Genomic DNA, 23,842 nt, shown 5'->3' on the forward strand with positions numbered 1-23,842 from the left:
CCAGTAACAAGAAAAAGCAGAATCTGGAAGATGAATGGAAAACACAGCATTGGTGAGCTGCTGTGTTTCCCCACTGGAAAAAAATAACAAAACCAAACACCCGAGTTTTCCTACCCTAGTCCTCAATGCACCAAAAAAAATCCCAAAGTCACACAAAACACTGCCTTGCTGCTGCTTTACTGGTGTCAGCCACTGCAGGACAAAAAGGGTGAGGGTGTTCAGGCACAGCCAGCCAGCCTGCTGCCAGCAGTCATCCCTCTGATCTCTCTGCATGCTGCATAAAAACACGAGTGGGGACAGGATAAAAGCAGACCTGCACCTTTCTACCCCACACCTATCAGTGTGTTTGTGCAACGATAACCAAAATACCTGCAAATTCCTTCAGGGACTCCAGCACAGCTGTCCCATCTACTTACCAAACCATCTGCAGGAGGAGGTGAGGACCTCATGTAGTTCCTACCCATTTTCTTTGGTGCTTATTGACCTGTGTATCGGCATAGCCATGGACAGGATTTGAAATAAAAGCCTCCTCATGCACATATTCCCCTGCCCCAGAGAGAGGACAGCTTCAACCCCTATCAGTCCTCACCCTTCCAATGGAAAAAAGTGTGTGTGGGCAGGGTGGGGGGAATAGTCATGAGCAGAACCTGTGATCTGACTCTGTCAGCAGATGACTTCTATTTGCACTCGTTAGCACTGCCCTAGCGTGAGCTAACACCACCCCCTCGGGTAATTTAAATTTATATATAAAAAAAAAACAGGAGAAGAAAAGAGAAAAAAAGCGCCCATATTTCTATATTTAGGAGGTTAGGATAATCGGGGTGGAAGAGCCCATCTGTTTGACGTTCACTCCAGCTGCTGTGGATGCGGAAATTTGTCTATTTTCTTTCCTTTCGCCTGTTCCGACTTGTCCTGGCTGACTGTGACAGACACACAGAGAGCCTGATGTACAGCCACAGCCATTTAGGTCTGACACCGTGCACCATCCCATAGGAGTCACTGCAAAACCAGTTGGCACAACTAGGATCTTTCCCAAGTGAGTGTAAAACAGTTAATAATAATAAGTTATTATATTGTTATTTTTTATTGCTACTATTAACAAATCTATGTTTATAACACTGAAGCAGGAGCAACACAGAAAGGCAGAAGACAAGATAAAACACATCTAAGACCTCTGTCAAAGACAGTGTTAGGAAGGCAGCCTTCCCCCTGTCACATCCTCCTTTTGGGAGATCTCCCCATATAAAGATGAATTTCTGTGGGATGCCAACTCGTCATCAGTGGCACTAGCCACTGGATGGAGACATAGCCACACTTCTCTTCAGACTAACCTGTTCTGCCATTTTCATCCCAAGGCTCTATGAAAGCAAGCCCAAGCTAAATTCAGAAGTGGCCTTTGATCTCCCACCTTCCTGAGCTGACCAGGCTCCGGTCCCAAAATACCAAGGATGCAGTCGCCTCAACAAGTCTCCTGATGCAGTTCCTGTCACAGATACAAGGGCCCACAGCCCTTGCAGGATATAGCATCTTTACCCCTGTAAACCTAATGCAGTGCTACTTATTTTGCTGCTAGAGGCACCCCTGCAGTGTGTAAGGACACGTGGCAGACCGCTGAGGCCATTTGCTGTTTATCTTGTTTGGTATAGGTGACTGCTTTTTAATTTCATCGCTGTGGTCATTAAAGGTGCTGGGGATGAGCAGTAAGCCTGGATAAATTTTATGCGATTAATGTTCTGAAAGCCCTACAAAGAGGAGAGAAGACTGCCGGTGCAAAATTCAGAATTCCACCACCAGCTTTTCCTTGCAGGGTCCTCTCTGGCTCTGGAGCTGGAATCACACAACAGGACATGGAAAAGGACAAGTGGGCGAGGATCGCAGATTGATCAGTAGAAATATAGGAGGGAAGACGGATCAGTCCAGGGACTCCCCAGTCCTCCCTGCAGCAAGCACCGCTAGTCCAGCTCCAGCGCTCCTTTCTTCTGCCCGATAAATGTTCCCTCAACCTTCCCAACCACACAGAGCTGAAATCACCCCATTGATGTCCATGTGTGCAAGATTGGGATCTAGGCCATCAGCTAAGGGGCAATAAATGTGTCCAGAGGTCCAAAAACTTCCCTTTGGAAAAAGCCCTCCTCTCACATACATTGTGTAAGTCGCTTGCGTACAAGGAGTTGATGGACACTGACGATCACATTTTGCAGACTTGTCCTTGTGATAAACCTGTTCTGGGTTTTGGCAGAGAGCACAGCTTGGATGCATTTCTGAAGACTGTGGCGTAAGAAACAACATCTTACTCCTTTGAGTCTCTGCTCCAAAGAGGTCATTTTAGCTCTTGTTAGTCAGCAGGAACAGTCGCTCTTCCTCACCCCAAAGTCACTGCCTACTTCCACAGCTGCCTCCCACACATCGTTCATCACCCATACATGGCTTTTTCTCTTCCCAGCTTCCCAGACCACACTGGCCAGAGCTGTCTGTGGTCTTCTGCTAGCTACTCCACTCAATATACCCATGGGCATCGTGGCCCACAAACCATTGTTTCCTTGGGAAGTGAGGCCCCCACACCCATCCCTCCTCCAACAGAAGAGTAAAGGCTTCAAAGGCTTTTCTTTCCATAACATTCATGAATTTGGGTGAGCAGGTACAGGTGAGATACTCACTGCTAGGGGGAAAAGACCACGCCATTCTCAACCCTCTACCAGACATAAGAGAATCCTCACAGGTCAGCCTGAAGGCACAAATGGGAAGGAGATGAGGTCTCACTGGTTCACAAACCCACAAAACTAAATATTTAACTATGCTTTTCAGGTAGGCCAACAAAACACCACCTGCGCTACAGAGCTGAAGGGTACATCACATAACTTCAGAAGCTGCTTTCCGTAATGTGTAGCCTCCAAAAGATGCACAGAAAAATGTAGACTTTTCCCGGTTTATATTGTTATGACAGCCATTCGAGATGCTAAAGTAACTCATACCTATTCCTTGCAGACCTGGACAAAGCTCTCCTTTCTGTGAGGGTCACCTTTGTCAAGCATTATTTAATATCTGAAAAGCAACTTTTTTTTTTTTTGAGAGAGAGATGATAAGCCAATAAAAGTACACGGAAAATATTCTGAAATCTGAGAAATATTGAAAGATGAAGATATAAATAAAATACTACGTAAAACTAATGGCTGGGTTTTTTTTCAATTCTTCATGTTATTTCCCGCAATATTTAAGGGAAAAAAGCACAGAATGACATGTGTGGGAAACTTCAGATGAACTGTCTTGTATTTGATGAAATCAGAAATACCGCAAGCTAGTGCAATATTTATATCATCGCCTCCCCTCCACCATCTGAAAGACGCACTACTCCGTAATTGCACATGAGGAAACAAAATTCTCTCATATGTTCACTTTCATGAAAGATAAATTTGCTTTGTTCTATATTTTGGGCCCTAATTCATCAAACCACTTAAACATATGCTGAAGTTCATCATTTGCCACTCTAACACTTATGCATCTACTCAAGAATATGCCTGAAGTCAAGCATATGCACAGCACACTGCTGACTGTGGACCTTGCGTCTTTCTGTTCATTTCTGCAACTATTCTAATTTAGTGACGTGAATGTAAAGGAAGTAACACATTTTAAGCAATTTTAGCACACGCTGGCAAAAATGAAATTTGAACTTGCCTATCCACGTAAATAATCTGAATAATTATTAAAAAATAATAGCTAATTCTTGATACCTTTCAGAAAACAGCTCAATTCTAACAATTACTTTAAGCTGTCAGGACAGTGAAATACCATGGTGTGAACTTTTGCTCTGTATCAGTGTCAAGCAACCAAACCTGGAGCTGAAATACTGCTCCTCCCCGAAGGAAACAGAAAAAACCACCCCCGCTCATAAGCATGCGGTATGTCAAATATTATTTGTAGAAGCTATTCAGTAAGTAATTTCAAATAAGTAAAACGCAAAGAAACCACAGGATGTTCACAAACAATTTGCAAATAGAAATGGAAGAGGAATTCATTAAATAAATTATTTGCTATAAATTATTCACCTACCTTTAATCTTACTACCACTTAGACTATAAAATTCATGCCATAAAAGATACAGGATACATAACAAGGCATCATTAACTTATGCATTTCCCAGTGCTGCTTTATTTTGACTGTCCAGTTATATTCTTGCATTAAGACAGCCTTTTATCTTTAATGTACTTTGAGTGTAATACATTTTTGTTTTAAAAGCTGAGCTAAGGAGACCCGGTCTGATTTTAGACTGTGATTTGATTTTGAGCTCCAAGGCTGAATAACTCTTCAAATCTGAGAGAAGAATCCAAGTCCTTCTCTGAGCAAAACCAAAATGAATGGAAATAGTACACAGTTGGCTAATGTAATGAGATTTCCACACTTTGGGTCCATTTCACCTAAATTAACAGTGAAGAGCGGGCATTTTTTTGTGTCCATTAAGCCACACAGTGAACATTTTCATAGAGGTGAGCGATGCGGGAGGCACACATCAGAGAGCCATAGGGTGAGGGGGAGCTAGGAGCGGAGCACAGACAGGGGACAGCAGTGGCTCTCCAGGACCCACTGGCTCTGCACCGGATCACAGCATCCCCACCTGAGTCACTTCTCCCCTCCTGCAGCTGCAAGACAAGCTGCCAGCTGTGCCTTGCCTATACAGGCCATATGGCCAGAGGAAGAAATTCCAGAAAGAAACTGAAAATACAATATGCAATTCTTTTTAGCCATGAAAACAAAATCCCAGAAGGGGTTCTCACTCATAACCAAGGATGAGGCAGTTTTTTCACCTCGTGTCCTGATGTTCTAAGCGACAGCCACACTCCACTCCGTGTTTGGACTCTCAGCAGTTGTTTTATTTTTTTATACCTTATTTGTTTAGTTTTAATTAAAATTATGATGATTGTCACCGAATTTCTCTGTGCAAAACTGATGCACAGTGTGGTTATTTGGTTATGGAAGAGAGTGAAAACAGGTTCTTGCAGTTGTCAAAATAATCTCCCAATTGTCTCCAGAGCGAATGCTATTGCTGCTGTTGGCAACGGGTTGCAATTAAACGTTGCACCTCATCATCCATACACATTTTTACTCCTTGGCAATGAAAGAAAAGTTGTTTTTGCTGAGTTTTGTCATCCTGGACTGACTTGTAGCAGGCTTAGTCCTTGGCCCAGTGGACATCAGGTGCATTTATCAAGCCCCAGAACAGCACAGAGTTGCTACATAGTGTTATTACTTATTTCCACACTACTTACGAGTGCTTTAAAAGACCCCCAGCATAGGGCCACAGGAGGCAAGGGCATAGGGTCCACTGACACAGGAGGCCTCTGGAAGACTCCAGTCCCAGGTCCCAACCCACAGACTTTAAAAGCTAAATAAGCTTTACCATGGCAGTTGCTACATCAAACACGGGGAGAACAGCTATGGCACTGCTGACAGGACTGCTTCCTCTCCTTGCTTATTTTCAACATAAATTCACGCCAGCTAGGCTGTTTAAAAGGAACCTGAGGGAATTGAGTGCTTAATTCCCATAGGTACCTTATAAAATCCCAATTGTAACAGACAACGCTTTATTTTTTTCCATTCCCAGAGTGACACCTCAGCATGGGTGGAGAGTGGATAAGGAGGAAGGGCTGCATTTGGCCAGATGGAGACTCAGGTTCCCTTGAGCAATGAAGACAATTCCTCAAAACGCAAAGGACCAGATCCACTCTTCTCTATAGCAGTGCCCTGCCTGCCACACCTCCACACCGAAACATGAATTGAAGGCAGGCCAGTCATGCAGCAGACTGTCCTAGACCTCTCCACCCGGCTGATCTCACAGCAGAACCCAGCGGGGCAAGGCTCCCTCCAAAACATCCTCAAGCCACAGATGGTTTAAGATTGTCACCAGCATCACAGACTGTACCCAGTATGTGAACAGGCAGCAAGTCAGAGGCAAAGAGGACACATGCACACGATCCCCTCGCCAGTGCCCCCAGGACCACCTTTCCGGGGGTCCTGTGTATGACTTTCATTGTGGAGGTGGCCAAGACAAGGATGAGAGAAGAATCGTATTCAACTTAGGCACTGCAGATTTTCTTTAAAGACTCAAAATCATCCAGGAGCCACTGCCACAAAAACTCAGGAGGGAAGGTATTCAGCAGGCCACTGACTGACGCTCGGGCACAGGCTGGTAGTCAGGAGATGCAGGATCCAACCCCAGGCTGGCCATGGGAATCCTGCATGACCGTGGGCAAGGCACTTCCCATCCTTGAGCCTCAGTTTTCCTGTCAGCTGCATGATGATCTAGATAACATGGATGCTACCTAAGTCAGTGGAGAGAAAGATTGTACAAAGATTAGCATTAAAAACGTGGGTGGATGGAGCACAGCATAGATGTGGAAGGTTCTGAAAAATATGTGGGCCTCCTTCATACTCCTCATCTCCTTCTACGAAGTGGTTACTCAATAGCAAAAATAATATACCCTTCCTACAAAGGCAGCATACATCAGATACACATATATTTAGATCACTGTGCAAACAATTACCGAGTTTCATCCGAGGCAGGAAAAAGGTATCCTGTGCCACAGAACAGGGGAAAGACAAAGACCTCCAGTTCACCCTGGAGCAAGGAAAAGGAAAGGATCCAGATCTCTGGGACAGATTCAGCTGTGGTATGAACACTGATGCTAGCCACACTCAAGAAGGTCAGGAGTAAATGGCAAAGCTCTCACGAGCCTGACCTGGAGGTCCATCAGGTGCTAGACGTAGATAGGACAAGCGCTCACCTTCCTGCATGTCAAACAACTCATTTCAAACCCCTAAACAAACAGTAGGACACTGCAGCAGAAGCAACCCTCAGGAAGGACAAGACAAAACACCTTTTCAGTCAATCTATTTCGCAGATTTTTCAGCTTGCTAAGCTCTCCCCCTCGCCCGGCTGACTGTGCCACATGCTCTCTTTCCTCACCCAGGAGACATCAATCTGTCACTAGGGCCACTCACTTGTTCCTGACCCCCAATGTGTGTTTTTTACCCCTTCTATTTGCTCGGAGAATGGAAACAGCAGCATAGAGACCCCGTAGCAGCAGATGGGAACAGAGCCCACATGCCCTAATCCCCAGTGCTCTCAACCAAAAAAAAAAAAAAAGAGCTCTCCCCAGCCCCCAGCACCTGGTTTCTCCCTTACATGCATAGCATCACTGCTGCTGAATTGCAGCCACAGAAAAAGGAAAGAAAGAGGCCCAAAAGGCAGCTAGGAAACCCACCGTCCATTGGCTTCCCTCCACGCGAGGCGAGCGGGCTCCTTCTGCTGCAGTGACTTGGCAAGCACACCTCGCTCTGACTCAGCACCTCGCCGGCACCTCCTGTCAATTATTTTCACAAACTGCTGACGCTGGAAGGGCTATTTGCAATTAGGATGCAACACAAACCGGTGGCAGTGGGATGCCTCAGCTCCCCCAGCTTCACCTGCAGCAGTCCCCCCTCCACTTCAGCCCTCTGGCTCAGGGCTGGGGCTCCCAGGGAGGGTGAACGGGGGGTTAGTGTAAGAGGGCTGGAGGATGGAGACCAGTGTGTGGGGGGGAAGCCTGCCCGTGTTGTACCTGTTCTGTGGATAAACAGACAGCTGCCGTCAATGTGCCAGCCGAAATGCAGTCTTATCAAAAAAAAAAAAAAATAACAACAGCCACTGGGAGTAGGGACAAGAACAGCAAGAACAGATGAGACTATGCAAAAAAGCTGCTGAAGAACTAACACAGAGCAATCCCCGAAGAACAAGCAAAACGCAGCCTTGCTGCAACTCCACACAGCTGAGAAACACAAGCCTACACTCTGCGTCTGAGGCATTTTCAGCTTAGGAGAGGGAGGCGCTGATTGCGGATGAGTCCCATAATAGGTGCCCAGGGCACACCAGCTGTTTCAGGGGCAAAAGGAAGGGCTGCCCTTGACAAGCCAAGGACGTGACAATTCTGCAGACAGACTGAGGCTATTCTGTCGTGCTGCCAAGTAGCCAAGGTCCTCTCAACCTCTCTGAGCCACTACCTCCCGACACACAGCCAGAAAGCCAAGCAGGCTTACAGTCCGCAGCTCCACCACCGACAGAGACGTTCAGACATCAAACCCCATCAGACCGTGAAGTTCTAACACACGCTCAGCTATGGAAGCAGCCCAGTGGCCACACAAGCCCAACAGTGGCTGGCATAAGCCCTCCAGTACTTTCTCTTACAGGGCTTCACTAAAACAACAGTCTGTCACCCAACCCTCTCTCCCCTTCCCCAAGGGTCACGGGGAGCTTCAGGCCCCCCTCTCTGTCGCAGGCAGCGAGAGGCAGCAGAGTGAGTGATGCACAGGAGCTGGGGGGACCCAGAGGCTCCCTGCAGGAGCACCCAGGGACCTTTTAACCAAGAAACAGGACTGTATTTTCTGAGATATGACTTCAAAACCAAACATTTCAGCGTGTGGCTGATGCTGATAGACCGCACGGGAACACAAGTTGGAGTAGGCGGCGTGAAGCTGGAGCAAAAGGCTCCAAGGAGCACTTCAGGTGCTGAAGCCTGCAGCAAACCATTACATACAAAATGATGCAATAGCCACCTTATACAGTGCAGGAAAGGGATGAAATAGCCATGCTAACCAACGGTGAAAGTGTTCAACGTGTCTCGTAGTCCGTGGGCCCACAGCTGCAGAATTCATCACAGAGTAATGCCCTGCCTGGAAATCCAGTATGGGCAAAAGGGCAGAGGCATCATACTGCAAGATGAGTAATGCACAGATCCCATCTAGACAACCAAGGCTGAAGAGGGAGAATAAGTTAACTAAAAACCACATCTCACTACAGCAACCTGGATTTACCATTGGCCTCCTGATCAGGAAGGGAATATCTACTGCACAGGGTGGAGTGAAAGCAAAGGAACAACAAAGTCAAACAAAACAGCAAAAAATAGTGACTTCAGCGACATGTGCAGGAATTAGCCAAGTGTCACAGCAGGTTCCAATTTTGCAGCATCTTAAAGAGCGTAGGTAGGGCTTGGAACAGACAGTCCCAGGGCACTCAGAAGCTGAAATACTGCAAAGTGATGCAAAGAGCAACCTGAGTCACAAAGTAATGGCGACCGCTACATAACAAATTTAACATCCCTGTGAGAAAAACAGTACCAGAACTTTGCATCATGCCTCTTAAATGTCAGAAAAGATGATTATTACAAGCAAAACCAGTCAAAACAGCCTAACTCCAGAAGCAGGGGAATTAAAGTTGTTACACTCTGTATTGTGGTGTGCTGAAGCAATCTCAGCATCTTCACCGAAAAGGTACTCGGTGCCCCTGAACAAAAAAATGCTGAGAAGCAAGAAAACACATTGTATAGTCAAACAAAAGGAACAAGAAGTCATTCAGTCTAAGCCGTTGCTTCGTAAGATGGTAGCTAGGAGGGCTGAGAACAAAATTGAAGGCCAAATTGCAAAAGTCAAAAAACAAACAATCATTTCAATATATTCAAAGGACAAGTCCAGAAGTGTCAAAGAGTAGGAGAATGACATTTCTCGAGAGGCTGTGCTCCTAGCAAAGACATACAGCTCTTGCTAAGTTGGGCGTTTCCTGAAGTTAGAAATGCTTTCCCTAAGAGAGGGTACAGGCTAACCTGGAAGTTGCAGCAGGGATTGGTTAAACTGGTCAAATTCCCTAAGCCCCTGAAAGTACCCAACAGGAGACAAACCCGCTTGATCTCTGCTCAGAGGAACTTGTGGCCCTTCACTTAAATTTTGGAAGGAAAAGGACAGGACTAAGTGATTAATTTTCAGTCGCTTCAAAGCACACCTGCTAAACCATTCTGGGCAGGATGCCAGTTTGGTGCCAGTCCCATTCTCTGCTTGCCTGGGGTGGGAAACACCTCCCCCCTTGCCTCCCCCCCAGGTGGGGTTCATGCCACTCGGGTTCAGGCTGAGTCCAGAGCCACTGCCCCACCATTTGGTGCCCAGACTCGGAGGCACAGGAGACCCTTTCCCCCTGCCCTTGCTCTGGCCCCAATTACAAGGGATTACCCCCAGGTTTCGTACAAACTCTGGGGTGGTTTAATCTATTCCTTAATATCTGGAAGAGAGACAGGGAGCTGGCAAAGTGATTTGGGCTGGCTGAGACAAAAGAAGATTGAGAGAGACTTCCAAGGGATCTGACAAAGCTCGGCAAGTGGGCAGCATAATGCAAAATGAAAGTCAACACTGCCAAACAGACAGTAATAAGGACTTGAGAGAATAATCTGAACTACTCATATACTGTGGGGCTCTAATTCAAATGTAATCACTTGAGGAAAATATCTTGGTATCACTGTGGACGGCTCAATGAAAACATCTGTTCAATGTACAACGGTGGTCAAAAAAGCAAGCAATCTGTTAGAATGTCTAAAGGCAGAGGGTGAAAGGATGCTGGAAGTATTAAAATGCCACTGTGAACACTAGCAGTGCACCCTCAGGCTGGAATTGCTGTGGTTACTTCTGGATGGCATACCTGAAGATACAGAAGGCACAGAAAGGTTTCATCATACACCAGTTGGTAACGCTTACTGGTAAAGCACAGTTCAAATTGGGACAATTTTATCCAGACAAGAGTTAGATAGAAAGAAATTATCAAACAGGTATAAAGAAGTGAACTAGGTGCTTCGTTTTTGGTTTGTTTTTTTAAGAGAAAGGCAAAAGGTTGTTCAATACTGCAGAAGAGCAGGAAATGTCACCAGACATAAGGAAACTGTTATGGTTTCCTTTTCTGTTTTTACTTTTTTTTGATTATTCTAAACACAGCCCATAATTAACTACCAGGCATGATTGGCCCATGCCATCATAAAGTCAAGAGCTCAGCAGAAATGAGAGGCCTGTGCATTTATAAGGGTACTGGGTACATCCACAGGTATGTCAGGTAAGAAACAAAAATATGAAAAAACATAGCAGCACATCATGCTTCTAGGCATTAGCCAGCTTCTAATTAATGAGGATTAGGAAGTGATCTCCCCAGCGGGCACGCAGAGAGGGTGTACCAACCCTCTTGCTGCTGGCAGACACCATTAATAGGCCAAGCAGGAGAAGAGCTGAGCCTGGCCAGCCCACCCCGTTCGGGAGGTTGAGGTCTGGGTGCCCAGCGGGGCTGCACACAAACCGCCCCGATAACCAAAGAGGCTGCAAGAGGGGGCTCAGCTACACCAGCTCAACCTCGCTCCTGGCAAGTGGGGAAGTTTTACATCTGTTGCTTTGCAAGTGGATGGGGCTTCCCTGAGGAAAGGAGAGGGGATGGACATTTTATTTGCTCTGCGCTGGACATATGACTTAGTTCATTTTATGAAGGGGAAGGGGAGCGTGGACACCCCCTGAAATGAAGAGAAAATTGGCTTATGTAGGCTTCGAAGTCCAGAGCAATACATACACTGACCTCCTCCTAGGGCAGCCTGTAGCACTGGCATGGCATCAGACTCCTCTTTGCTCTAAGTTTGGTACCAATTGCTGACTGTAGAGGTTTTGGCACCCCAGCTGAAGCACCCAGTGTTGGCCACGCTGCTGCAGACCAGTGGTCTGACCCGACCCAGCGCTGCTTAGACAGGTCGCTGCAGAAATGCACCACACATTGTAAACAGGGTGTCATCCCCCCCCCCCAGTGACATTCCTGGCTTTGGCATTTTGAGTAAAACCAAAGCCCAGATGTATCCAGGTGGAGTTCAGACATCGGGTTTCTCCTGCTGATGCTTGTGAAACACAATCCAGCTCATGTTCTCATAGTTAGGTTGACTCATGAAGATGTGAGAAAAAAAACGCACAAGATTTTATCCCTAAGTAAACGAACTGATCAATCTACTACTGAAATTACACTTGAAATTAACTTCATGCAGATATGCAAATGCACAAGTGCTGCTGTGCTGCCAGGAGGAGAGCTGTGGCTCTGCACATGCACGAGGAATAAGAGACTGAGCTCTATAGGCTAGTCCTGTTCTGACTTCACCAGCAAATGCTCCAGAAAGGGAAACAAAGATTAACACAGGGGCTGTATTTCTTAAATAGAAACTTGTCTTCGTTCATACGCCATATTCTGCTGCTTTTGGTGCAGTGTTTCTACAGCACGATGAATAAGGAAAGGACATGGGCAATGCCACGTACGTGTACGTGGTGTTTGCGTACATGTGTCAAGAGTGCGAAAATAATAGAGACTGTGCAGAGATACCACCAATTGCTGCAAGTTGGTTTTTATCACTGTTGTTTTTAAATGCACTGTAGAAATAAAAAATAGCAACCACTAAGGCTTATGCTGTAGATACTTCCACTAAACCAAACCTTATTGAACGTGGGATGTTTTTTAAAATCGTAACTGTGTTTAAAAAAAAAAAAAAAAAAACAGCGGAGAATTGTCAGAAATACAGAAACATCCAACTTAAGCATTTTTGGGATGAAAAGTTTTGACTTTTCACATCAAAATATTTTTTAGCTTAGGGTATTTTCTTGTATTACGATAATACAGTTCCACAAAGAAACACAGTATCGGTGGTCCTAAGACGGAATTTCTCTCAAAAATTTCCTTTCAAAACCATCAAAGCATTTAACTTCTACTTCCATTCAGAATGAAGCCAGATTCCTCAATTCTGATGAAACAGAGCATTTGTCCTCAGCTGAGCTCAAGCAATTAAAAAAAAAAGGGGGGGGGGGGCAGAAACCAGAATGGACACAAGTGACCTCCAAAACCAAAGAGATGAAAACATATAAGGAAAAAAACCCCAAACACAACAGTTCACTATGCATAATTAATAATATTGTGCTTTCTGCCTGGTGCGTAAGACATGAAACATTTCTGAGAGAGAAGTGGGGTGGCATATGACTAGGAGCCCTATAATTGTGACTTCTTTAAAGGAGAGACTGGGCAGGTGTCCCACCTGAGAGCAGGCAAATCATTCAATCTCCGTACACTTCAGTTTTCCATGCTATAAATCAAACCGACCGCCCTCACAAAGTAAGTTTGGAGACTCTCAATTAGTTAATGTTTATAAATGACTGTGCAAACACAAGGTAGTAACAACCAGGGAACTCTTTGTTACACTACTGTCTGTTAAACAACCAGGAGCTAAATTTCTCTCTGAACATTTACAAAAGGGAAGGCAGCATTAATGCTCCGCAAGGAGAAAACTACAAAGAACAGATTTTCAATGCATGCACTTCTCCTTGAAATAAACTGTGTTAAAAGCACTTTACTTAAAAAGCACAATGATAGTAGCATCCTGCTAAATATAGATGACTCACCACAATTTAGTAGTGAACATCCCTAAAGAGTACCGTTACAGTATTGCTTAACCTGCTGCATAAATTTAAGCCTTCTCCTGTGATTACAGTTTAGACCAAGACACTCAAGATTACAACCAGCATCTGCTGACCTTCAGAGGATCACGAGGCCTCCCTGAGCCTCACTTTCTCCATCTGTACTATTGGTATAATAATAAAAACACGTCTTCCCAACGAAGGCAGGAAAAATGATTTCTAAGTTTCTTAATGAGTTGTTTATACCATACTTTGTATATCCGTATTACTACTGAGCAGCTAAATATAGCTGTTCTCGAGGCACTTTGAGATCCCTCGGAGAGGGGAATCTTACTGAAGAAAATTGGGTTTTAGGCAATACTGAAGAAACAGAGATAAAGAATTCATTTCCAAAATAAGGGAAGGATGCCCACTTCAGAGACGCAAGAAGTAGTTAATGCATCTGTGCCTACCACTGGAGACCAAGGTCAGGTTGCGAGCAAAATGATTTATCTACACGTCACAAAACCACACAGCTTGACACAAATAGCAATCTGTTCCAAGTTAAAATGCATAAGCAGAGCAAGGGACTGCCACAGGCCTCTCTTGCTAGGGCTGAGGACCCGGTGCAGGGCTGGGAAGGATATTTGGACTAGCCCAAGGGGGCTGCAAGGCCAGAACTTAAACGCTCAGGTTCAGCTGTGATAACGTCAGACTGGCAGGAGGGTGACTTCAGGTGAGGACCGGAAAAAGCAACTTCTGAAAAGCTGCAGACAAGCTGTGGCATTGATGTGATACCGCCAGGCGTGCACACACATACCCCCTACCCTGATCTTGCAAGATCCAGCTGCAACAGACCGTAACATGCTGACACCTTACCTGTTGCAATACTATGTCACAGGGTCCGAACACCGTGCAGTTAAAAAAAAAGTTGGTTCTATGGTTTAGCTGTACCCGATGTGTGATTTCTAACACGTTTGATAATTTGCAGTGCGCTATTTCTGGCTACTTAGCAGGATTGATTTGCAATCACAGGTTTGGTTTCAAAGGTCTAAACAGAATTCCCTGCTATCTTTCCTTAAACTTCTCTAGGGAGTCTGAAAAAATAGTATTTTCACAAAAGTTATTGCGCTCATAATACTTTAGAGGGAATACATAGATGCTGCCCCTGCCCTGGGAGCATTGAGCATGGGTATTATAAGCCCAAAGATAGCAGTCATCTAGCTCTGGTTAAAAAGAATCATTGCTATTCTGCAAATTGCAAAACAACATCGGAAAATGGGACTATAATATTTGATTGACGTTTCACTACAAAGTCGCACTGTATTTTATCATAGGCATAAAGTGTGAGAATGACAAAATTACTTCCAGGGACCTTTTTTCCCAACACTTTTCACTTCTTTAGCGTGAAGTATTTCTTCTGTATATAGACTCCTACAGCTTCTGATCCTGTAACTTTTAAACCTTTCACCTTTCATCTAGGTATCACTTTGCATATGACCCGATCATTTTTCTCCTCCATCCTCTAAACCAATCTAAAGCCTCAAAAAGGAAAAAACCACTCTTCCTAACCAGACTTGGCAACCCAGAGCAGAAATACATTTACTGATCTCCTGCAAATGATGTTTAGAAAAAACTCTCTCAATTTTAGTTCAGCTTTCATGAGTGTATGTCTGTTCCTTATACCTTATCAGGGTTTTCTTTTCAAATCCAAGAACCACCAAAATTACGCCCATACTGGGAAACACAGAAGTGACTGTGTGCCACAGCTATTTTCATCTGCCACAGTCTTCTAAAGACTTTTCCCAAGACAAAATAGAAAAAACTAAACTTGAGACACAGGTGGTTCATTCAGGTAACCTTTAAGCCTTAAAGAAAAGTGCAAGAAAAAGCATTACACTATTGCAGATAAATATTTCATGGAAAGGTGTGTTTCTGTGCCTAGTTGTCTCCATCGTTATTGTCCCCACATGCCCTCAACCACAAAAAGAAAGTTAAATATTGAGACAATCTTTTTGCCTAAAGAGATAATTAAACGCCCCTTTAATTTTAACCTTAAATCTGGTTATTGTTAGATGTTTTTGCAGGGCTATCACATAACAGAAACACTTCATCACTTACAGAACCACTTCATCACTTATACGCCTCTAACTGCAGCAGGCACAGTAACTTCCTAAACAGTTACACCTTTGCAATGTCTGCAGACAAGAACTCGTGGCGTTGAGAACCTGAAAGTCATTGAACTCACTTTGCAAACTGGGAGAAGTCCAAAAAGTAAACAAATAGCATGAAGTGTGAAACAGCTGAGATTATTTCCTTCAGTTAAATGTTAGTAAACTTTTTTTTTTTTTTCTCCATAATTCATCTCTTTGAAGTCAGCAGGTGTAATTTCCATTTAATGCAAATGTTTGCTGAGGATGGGGCTCAGTGTGTTTCGGGGCTGAGGCATTTGTGAAAAGTTCACCTTGTCCATCACAAGACTGGTTTCTCAGCGGGTCCTGGGCAGAGAGGAATGGCCTGCTGCACCTCGCAGGGCACTGGGAGCCAGGCACTGCTACCCCAGCAGCAGACTCCATCCAGATCCAGACTGCGAAGAAGTTTCATCCAGAGCTTGCCGAGACATCTCTGGTATTCTTGTGAGAGAGCCCATCATTCCTTACTCTCCTCCTGCTCTCTCAGGCATCACTTGCAGCAGGTTTCCCAGTTTTCCTGCTATGAAGGTGGCCGGCAGCAGTGCCTGGCTGGCTCGGCAGAGCTGTGCACTGCTCACTGCCGAGCAGCCCTCCGGCAAACTACTCCGTGGAACGCTGCATACATGAGCAGACCTTAAGAAAATTACCTCGTAGACCTCAGTAAAACATAACGGAGCAGGCTCGCTCTAAAGTTTGGCATTACGTGACAGAAGGCATTGCCACCTGATCAACAGATGAGTCTGAGCATTTTGCACTTTGTAGTTTCTTCTGTTGCCCTTATCGCAGCACCTCCTGGTGCTCTCCAGCAATGCACTAAGTGATGTGAGTAGCACCTGTCACGGACCGGGGTACGCAGCTTGTTTCTGAAGGGCTTCTGGGGGTGGGAAGTGATGGAGTGGTTTGGGGCTCTCCACGTCCCCAGGGGTAGGCACTTATCTTAGAGCTAAAGGAGACTACCGTGCGCCTGTGGGGAGGAGGAGGAGGCCGGGAAAAGACCTCCGGGGGACACGGAGGGCTCCGGGCAGCCTGTCCGCATCTCTGCAGAAAGTTCTCTGCTGCCTCAGGGCCTGAAGGCTAGCCCAGAGTTTTCCACCCCGGTGAACTTACCGAGGGGCTAGGCCCAGACAACTGAGCGCGACGTGAAGCCCAGTTTAAAGCAAAAAAAAAAAAAAAAAAAAAAAAAAAAAGAAAGAGTAAGAAGGATGGTGCAGGGGAGGCAGCTAAAGGAGCCGAGCGGAGCAAGCGCTCCTTCCCCACGCCTGCAAAAGCGCTCACCCGCCGCCGCATTTCCGAGCATCACCGGCGGGACCGCAACCAAAACTTCCCCACCCGCTCGGCGAACGGGGCAGCGCCGTGGGGTCGGCGCCGGGGATGGGGCGGGCGGGGGGGGGCCCCCCCGGGCCCCCCCCCGCCCGCCCCATCCCCGGCGCCGACCCCACGGCGCTGCCCCGTCCGTGGGGTCCCGCGCCCCGCTCCCCCCGTGCAGCACTCACCTCGCAGGGCCAGGAGCGTGGCCAGGGCTACCGGCACCCACCTCCCGCCGCCTCCGGGGCGCCGCCGCGTCATACCGGGCCGGGCGAGGGGGACTCAGAGCGGGGGGCCGCCGAGCCCTGTTTTTCCCCCGCAGCCGCCGCCGGTACCGCTGGTGGTGGTGCCGCCGCCGTCCCGGGACCGCCCGCTGGCGGCGCGGCTCCGCCGTGCCCCAAGCCCCGGTAGCCCGGGGAGGGCGGCGAGGAGCGGCGACCGGTCCGAGAGCGCTGCCTGGCGGCCCCCAGCAGCCCCCGCAACCCGCCGGGCTGCGGCGGTGTCACCCCCCGCACGTCCCGTCCCAGCACGCAGCGCCGCATCCCACCACCCTCCTTCCCTCAGCGGGCCACCCACAAATTGCGGGGTGTCGTGTCCGTCCCCGTGCCCCCCCCCCCCCCCCCCCGGCTCCATTCCCACCACCACCAACCCGGTGCCGCTGCATCCGTAGGGATGCTCCACAGGCCAGGGTGAGGGGTTGCGGGGTCCAGCACAGGCTGGAGATTGCACCCCCACAGCTTCTCCGGATCATGACGGCAGCGGGGGGGCTTCTCCTCTCCAGGGCTTGCATGGAAGAAGAGAGAAGCAGCACCCAGCAAATTATTTGGGAGCGGGCAGTGCTGCAGCACACGGTATAAACACTGCTGGCTTGTTGTTCAAAGGTATGAGCCAGCCTGACTCCACTATTCAAGAGAACACACCTAAAAATCAGACCAAATAACTCCAAAGGGAGTAAGGCGGTTCGCGGAGTTGGGGCCCCACAATAATAGAGAACACAAGGATCGCCAACAAGTTGTGTCATTTAGGGTCATAAGCTTCAGTAATTTCAGTCCTTAAGGCTACACAGGAAAAAAAAAAAAAAAATCAATCTATCAAAATACAGCACACTAGACATCAAGTGGAGAGGGTGGGAAGGGAGGAAAGGAGCCCTTTACAAATTTAGGGTGGTCATCCAGGGAAAAGATCCAAGCAGAGAGCTCGCACAGACCAACTCCTTGCACACAGCCAGCTCCCTGTTCAAGTCTGACCACGTTAGTTTTGCTTGGTGAAAATAAGCAGTTTGGCCAGGAAAATCCTCTAACAACTCCGCAAAATGTACGATTGCTTCATTCCCCTACCCAAAGCCTCCTCCCCCACCAAAGCATAGCCGTGCAGCCTTCGTATCCTGCAGGCAGCCAATCCACCTTGTGAAGCTTCTCCCTACCTCCTTCCCAGACACAGGCCCTGGGAGCATCCCCGTGCCCAGCCTATGCTGTCATGCAGCACCTCTCAGGTTTCTGCCTCCTCAGCTGCCTCAAAAGCTTGCACTGACCCTTGGTGTGGCTGCACAACCACTGAGAAGCGGGGAGCTGCACCTGGGATGGAAGATGACAAGGAAAAGCGTTTGGGGTAGCAGAACTGAAATTACTTTAAGCAACATGAAAAAGGGAAGTTGGTGCCCATGGAAATAGCAAGTGGGAAACTAGCTGCCTAGGTTAAGCTTTAACCACCCTAGGTTAAGCTCTGCCTTGCCCAGCCATCAAGCTTTGGCACCCTTCTACCAGAAGGCTAGGTATAAGTGTCGCCCCAGCGGTCCAGGTTTACTGATTTTCTTGGTTCTGGAAAAAAAACCCACAACACTAACTCCATTTATGAGGAGCAATGGTTGATCTGCTCTTATCAGGCAGCAAAACTCCTGTTGACTCCGCCGTGGGCTGGGATTTCATTCCATGAGTGGTGGTACAATGGGGTGAGAAGGCACCACATGGTCACTCAATGGATGTAGCCCCAGTCTCTTTCCAGCTCTGTCAGGTGCCTGCTGTGTGTCCTCAGGCATCAAACCTGACCACGTGGACAGTCTCATAGGTCTAGGGCTCTTGCAAAACACCCTCCACTCCAGCCGTGCCATGGGCAGGAGGGCTAAGAGATAGTTTTGCTCCATTAAGGAGCCAGCTCTTGGCAAAGGCTCAAGCAGCTGAAGCATAGCACTTCAGAAAAGCACCGGAGAGTCGTAGCCCAGCTGTTTCCCCTCATTCTCCAGGATTACGGGGACTGAAGTTTTCTCAGACTCCCTCAGACCATTCTCTTTCGTTCAGCTCACCTGCTGTATTTTTCATCTAGAAAAAGGGTAGAGGAACATGATGTTCTTATTGATCAGAAGCAGATCCAGGGGACCCCCATCCTGTGGGTATGTACAGTGACCGCCTGGAGGAATGCAATGGGTATGTCCACACTCCTAACTACAGTGAAAGCCCGTGAATGTTTCTTGCCAAACATAACCTCCTTCACCAAAGTCAAGGGCAGAGAGCCTAGAGCACGGGCACAGTGGCCTGCCACTACCCTTACTCCTTCAGATAACTTCCAGGGATGAAAAGATGCAAAGACAAAACAAGTAAAAACAAGAAAACAATGCTTATTCTCCCTAGGACTGCTGCACTGCTCTCCTGATCTGCCAAGACTTGGAAGTTCTCTTGACCTAATGGAAATAAGTGTGTTTTTCAGTATAAGGACACACCACATTTGGCAAATGCCACCCCGGCTCGCCTTGGACTGTTCCTTGCGTCCTGCTGTGCATCAGCTGGCAGGTAAACAGCAAAGATCAGTTCGCCCTGTACAGTGGCTGAATTAATGTGCTTCCTAAAGAGCGCAGTGAGCATAATGTGACTCAAGAGTCTGGTGGTCAGAGAAAGCATTTCTGCCCAGAATGGACCCCAATGACTCCCTTCTGACCCGAACTGGTAGGAGTTCAAAGGAGATCGCCTTTAGGATCTGGTCACCACAGCAGATACTATGTCATACCTGCATAACACAGTGACACAGCAAGTGACTTTAGCTGCTTCTTGCAGCAATTGCAAGAACAATCTGTGGCCACGCTCCAGAAGGATGGAGCAGCCACAGGGAATAATAATTTTCAGATGCACCATTCAGTCCTCTCACCCTGGCTCCCTCTCCACCTTACCACCACTTCCAAAAATAGCTTGCAGATTGTACAGAAAGGACGTGGATGAGGAGATATTGTTCCTGGAACTCTGAATTTCTACTTGAGTTGCCCTTGAGCCTTCCCCAAAATATTAGGCTTACGCCAACCATGTATTCAGTGAGTGCAGCACACTCCAGCCAGTTGGATGCTAGAGCTACGAGCAGACATATTTGCTGCTCCAGCAGTCTGTTTTCCCACCAGTAAGTGTCATTAGCTCTTCCTTGGCACTAATGGAATAGCAAGTCGTGGATAGAGGAGATACGTTTGCAATATCCCAAGCATCAGATTCTGGCAGGTGACCACGGCAGGATTCAGTTGTGTTACATTGCTCGCAAGAACAGATATGAGATCCTTAAACTGAATGGCCAAGTTATTTGCCAAGACTTTACACGCTAGGCTGGGCAAGGACAGAAAGAGAAAAATGAAACCACTCCCATCTGCTTTTTCTTTTGAAAGAATTATGATAAGTAATGCAATTCTCATGTCTCAGGGAAAAACATCTTTCTGAATCAAATTTGAAAAGAAGGCTTTTCTCTGGGATGATGTTTTTTTCTTTCTCCTTAACATAACTCAGAAAAAAAAAAACCAACAGTGGGGATGCTGTTGGGTTCAAGAGCTGCAATAGATGCCAAGTCTTACATCACCTTTGCTGTCTCCCAGCTTGTTACTGGGTTTGCTATTGTCAGGTGGGAATTTATTGAAGGTGACATTGCTTACAAATTGATCAAAATCAGCTTCAGTGAAGTGTCCTTCCAAGACATAAAGAGATGGATAAAATTCACTCAGTTGATCATTAATAACTTCAGTCTGTGGAATTGGTTATCTCCTTTTGACAGAGGAAATAGAGTTTGCAGATTGAACTGTTTTAATGCTATCTGAGAAGAAATATGACAGGCCTTCAGAGATACACCCAATTAACTATCTCCATACCTTTTCAATAAAAAAAAAGTTAAAACAAAACTCTAGATTTATTTTGCTGAACGCCTGTGTATACAAAACAGATGTCACTAACCAGAAGCAATACTCCTGTCAACTCATCTGTCCCAGGAGATTTATTTTTCTCCCGGCCACAGGGATGGTTATGTGGGAATACTCTCCCAAGTACAAAGGTTTGTGGTTTTGGAAGCCTGCATATTGGAATCAGCAGGAGCCTCAGGCCTGCAAGAGGTGGGTGTTTACTGGTTTAGTCTCATCTGCCCTCGCTGTCCAGAGTCAGGTGCAGTCCAACACAGGCACTGTGAGTCCAGTGCATTGCCAACGTAGGGGTTCGGGCAAGTGCTGCCCGTGTGCTGGTCAGGATAACCTGACCCCTGCCACAGCCATGACCTCAGCTTGCTTGTCAGCCACGTAGCAAAACCTCGGGAGTATCTGAGCCAAACCAGCTCCCAGTAACAGGCAAATTTCCACACTCCTTCCATGCCAGATGGCAGGAGCGGATGTGTCCATGGAAACCCAGGTGGATTAGGCGTATTTTCAAACTTCTGGGCACTGAAGTAGGTCACCATGCTGTTTCTTTCTCCAAGGCCACTTTGACCCACACCCCGAGAGCAGCCTGTCCCCACTTCATGGGAAGGGAGCCATACAGCTGAGCTCCGCAAGCACCCAGGAGCTGGGCTGAGGCACTGCTTCCCCTAGACCTTCCCACCCTCGCGGGCACACTGGTTTGTCTGGTTTCTTCATCGCAGGCCTGTAGTACCTGCGACACCAACTTTGCCTAGAGCACTGCAAGGTGCTCCTTTCCTCGGTAGGAATAATAAATGCATTTCTATACACCCCACCCCTGTGATTTCTGACCACCCTGGAGCATCCCAATGTGCTTTGAGCTAATCCACAATCTTGTCAAGTTCCTCCATCTTTCCTACATCTTCTGAGTTTTCCTTGGTGACTCCTACAGTAAAAGCAAACCTCCTCAGCTACAAAATCCTCTCCTCTCTCCCCTCCTCCTGCCCAGACACCCCATGTGTTTCAGTGTACATCTACAAAACCAAAGCTTTTTATTCAACATTTTGAAATCCTTCATCTCTTTCTCACTCCACTCCCCCAAACCCAGTCGACGCAGACATGTTCGGAACAAATTGCTCCCCAAGGCTTCAACTAAATCTTTTCTTTGGACATGCTGTTCTTGCTGTGGTTAACAACGGCCCGTTGTATCCTGTCAGACACACGCTGCCACCCCTGTTAGCAAATGGTGGATGCTGCATCCACATAAAAGCATTTCATAATGCTGCCATTTACATAATAACTTTCTAAATTGTACATCGACAGATTTCCCCAAATCATTACAGTAGGTGAATTAAATCTTCCACTAAACACCAGCAAATGCTCGTAATGACAAGTCTTCTAAGTAGCACACCCCATAAAGCTCAGAAAATGGAAATCAATCACTCTTCCTTTTTTTTTCCCCCGTGAACTGCTGAAAGAATTTATTACACACAGCTGTGACAGAAAATAAATAGATGACAAAATTGAGAAGAAATACACTAAAGTTAAGACTCATGTGGACATATTACTGCAGTTGCAATACAAAATGGGTCTTCGAGAATCTTGTTTAGCAGCAGTGCTGCTGTGGCTGTGATGGTCTAAAGATATGTGAGGTGCAATAACCTCTACAGAGAAGCAATAACTTTCACTAGACCAGCTGATGTAGCTGAAAAATACCAACACGCTTTTAGGCACATTGACCTGAAGAAGGGCTTCCATGCTTGAAAATTCATCTGTTTTTTCCTTATTACATCCACTAGTCTAATAAAAGATATTGCAGCTTTCTGCATTTCTTAACTGTTTGATGTTCATTGGCAACTACTAACCACACAGAATTTTTTTCAGCCACTTGCTTTTTTCCTATGAGGACTTAGAATGAATAAAGAGTTCAGGAAAACAAGAGGCTAAAATCCTTGTGCCAGTGGGCCTATGGCCACTTTGCTTAATCTTGGTGTCAGTAATGGTGCAAAAATAACTTTTAATCCCGTAAGTTATCTAGATACCCCACAGAACGGTGAAAACCTTGGGGATATACAAGACAGTTTGGAGAGCACAGGGCAGAGACTTCCACATTCAGCAAATACCAACTTTGCCAGGCCCACAGAGCAACACAGGTACTTCTGTAGCACCCTCACGGCTGCTCCCAATTCAGAAGGGTTGCTTGACTCAGGGACCACAATATTGTCTATGTTACTCTGCAGCTGAGCAAAGCATCTCTGTTGGACTGAGGCGGGGAGAGCTCTTTGGTACCCATAGTACAATGTACCCATGGATGAGATGATAGGTGGCCCATGAAGTGATGGGGGGGTGTTACATATTAGTGGACTGAAGGTCTATTTGGGTAAGGTTTCCTACATATAAACCACCACACCAAAGTGACTGTTAAATTTTGGAGAGCATGCACCTTAACCCTGCCTGTCAATGCATCTTCTGAGTCTGACTCGATCCTCCAACACAGGGAGCCAACCACATCCCAAGGGTGACTCCTCCAAAATCTAGGCAGCCATGTGGCAGAAAACGAAGTCTTCTGTTTAGAAGCATCATAAGAATAAAGTAATATAAGAACAAAACCAAAGCTTGCACTTTGACACAACCTGCTGCTTAACTTTTCTAGTTGCTTATGCTTCACTTCAGACTCAAACCGCTCCTTGTAGCAGCATTTGCTGTGCTGCTGGGAAGCTGCCCTCAGCCCATGCCAGCTGATCTTCCTTTCACCTGTTTTGGAAGGAGTCTAAACCACCCTGTAAATCACTGCTGACAGGAATGCAAATTTCCAAGCTATTATTGACAGTATTGCCTGTCGTGGCTTAGTGTTAGCCATGGGCCACGTGGTATTTGTCAGAGTACATGGCGCCTGAGGAGTTAATAGTATCTTGGATGTGCACAAATTTAGCTCTGCTGAACATACTGCTTTGGCACAATATGCCATGGCTTCCTATGC

The 23,842-nt window shown here is 46.7% G+C and overlaps 1 protein-coding gene across 1 annotated transcript in view; it reads right to left on the bottom strand.

Annotated features, from left to right (window-relative positions):
- IGSF11 (immunoglobulin superfamily member 11) overlaps window positions 1–17,178 on the bottom strand; it is a 110,137-nt gene extending 92,959 nt beyond the window's left edge. Inside the window, exon 1 of the mRNA XM_074808488.1 lies at window positions 16,931–17,178. Within this exon, the coding sequence (XP_074664589.1) occupies window positions 16,931–17,003 (73 nt within the window). The 5' untranslated portion in view covers window positions 17,004–17,178. The remainder of the gene's footprint in view (window positions 1–16,930) is intronic.
- Window positions 17,179–23,842: the final 6,664 nt, after the last annotated feature.

This window comes from Strix aluco, chromosome 2 (assembly GCF_031877795.1).
Source record: "Strix aluco isolate bStrAlu1 chromosome 2, bStrAlu1.hap1, whole genome shotgun sequence".
Taxonomy (NCBI): domain Eukaryota; kingdom Metazoa; phylum Chordata; class Aves; order Strigiformes; family Strigidae; genus Strix; species Strix aluco.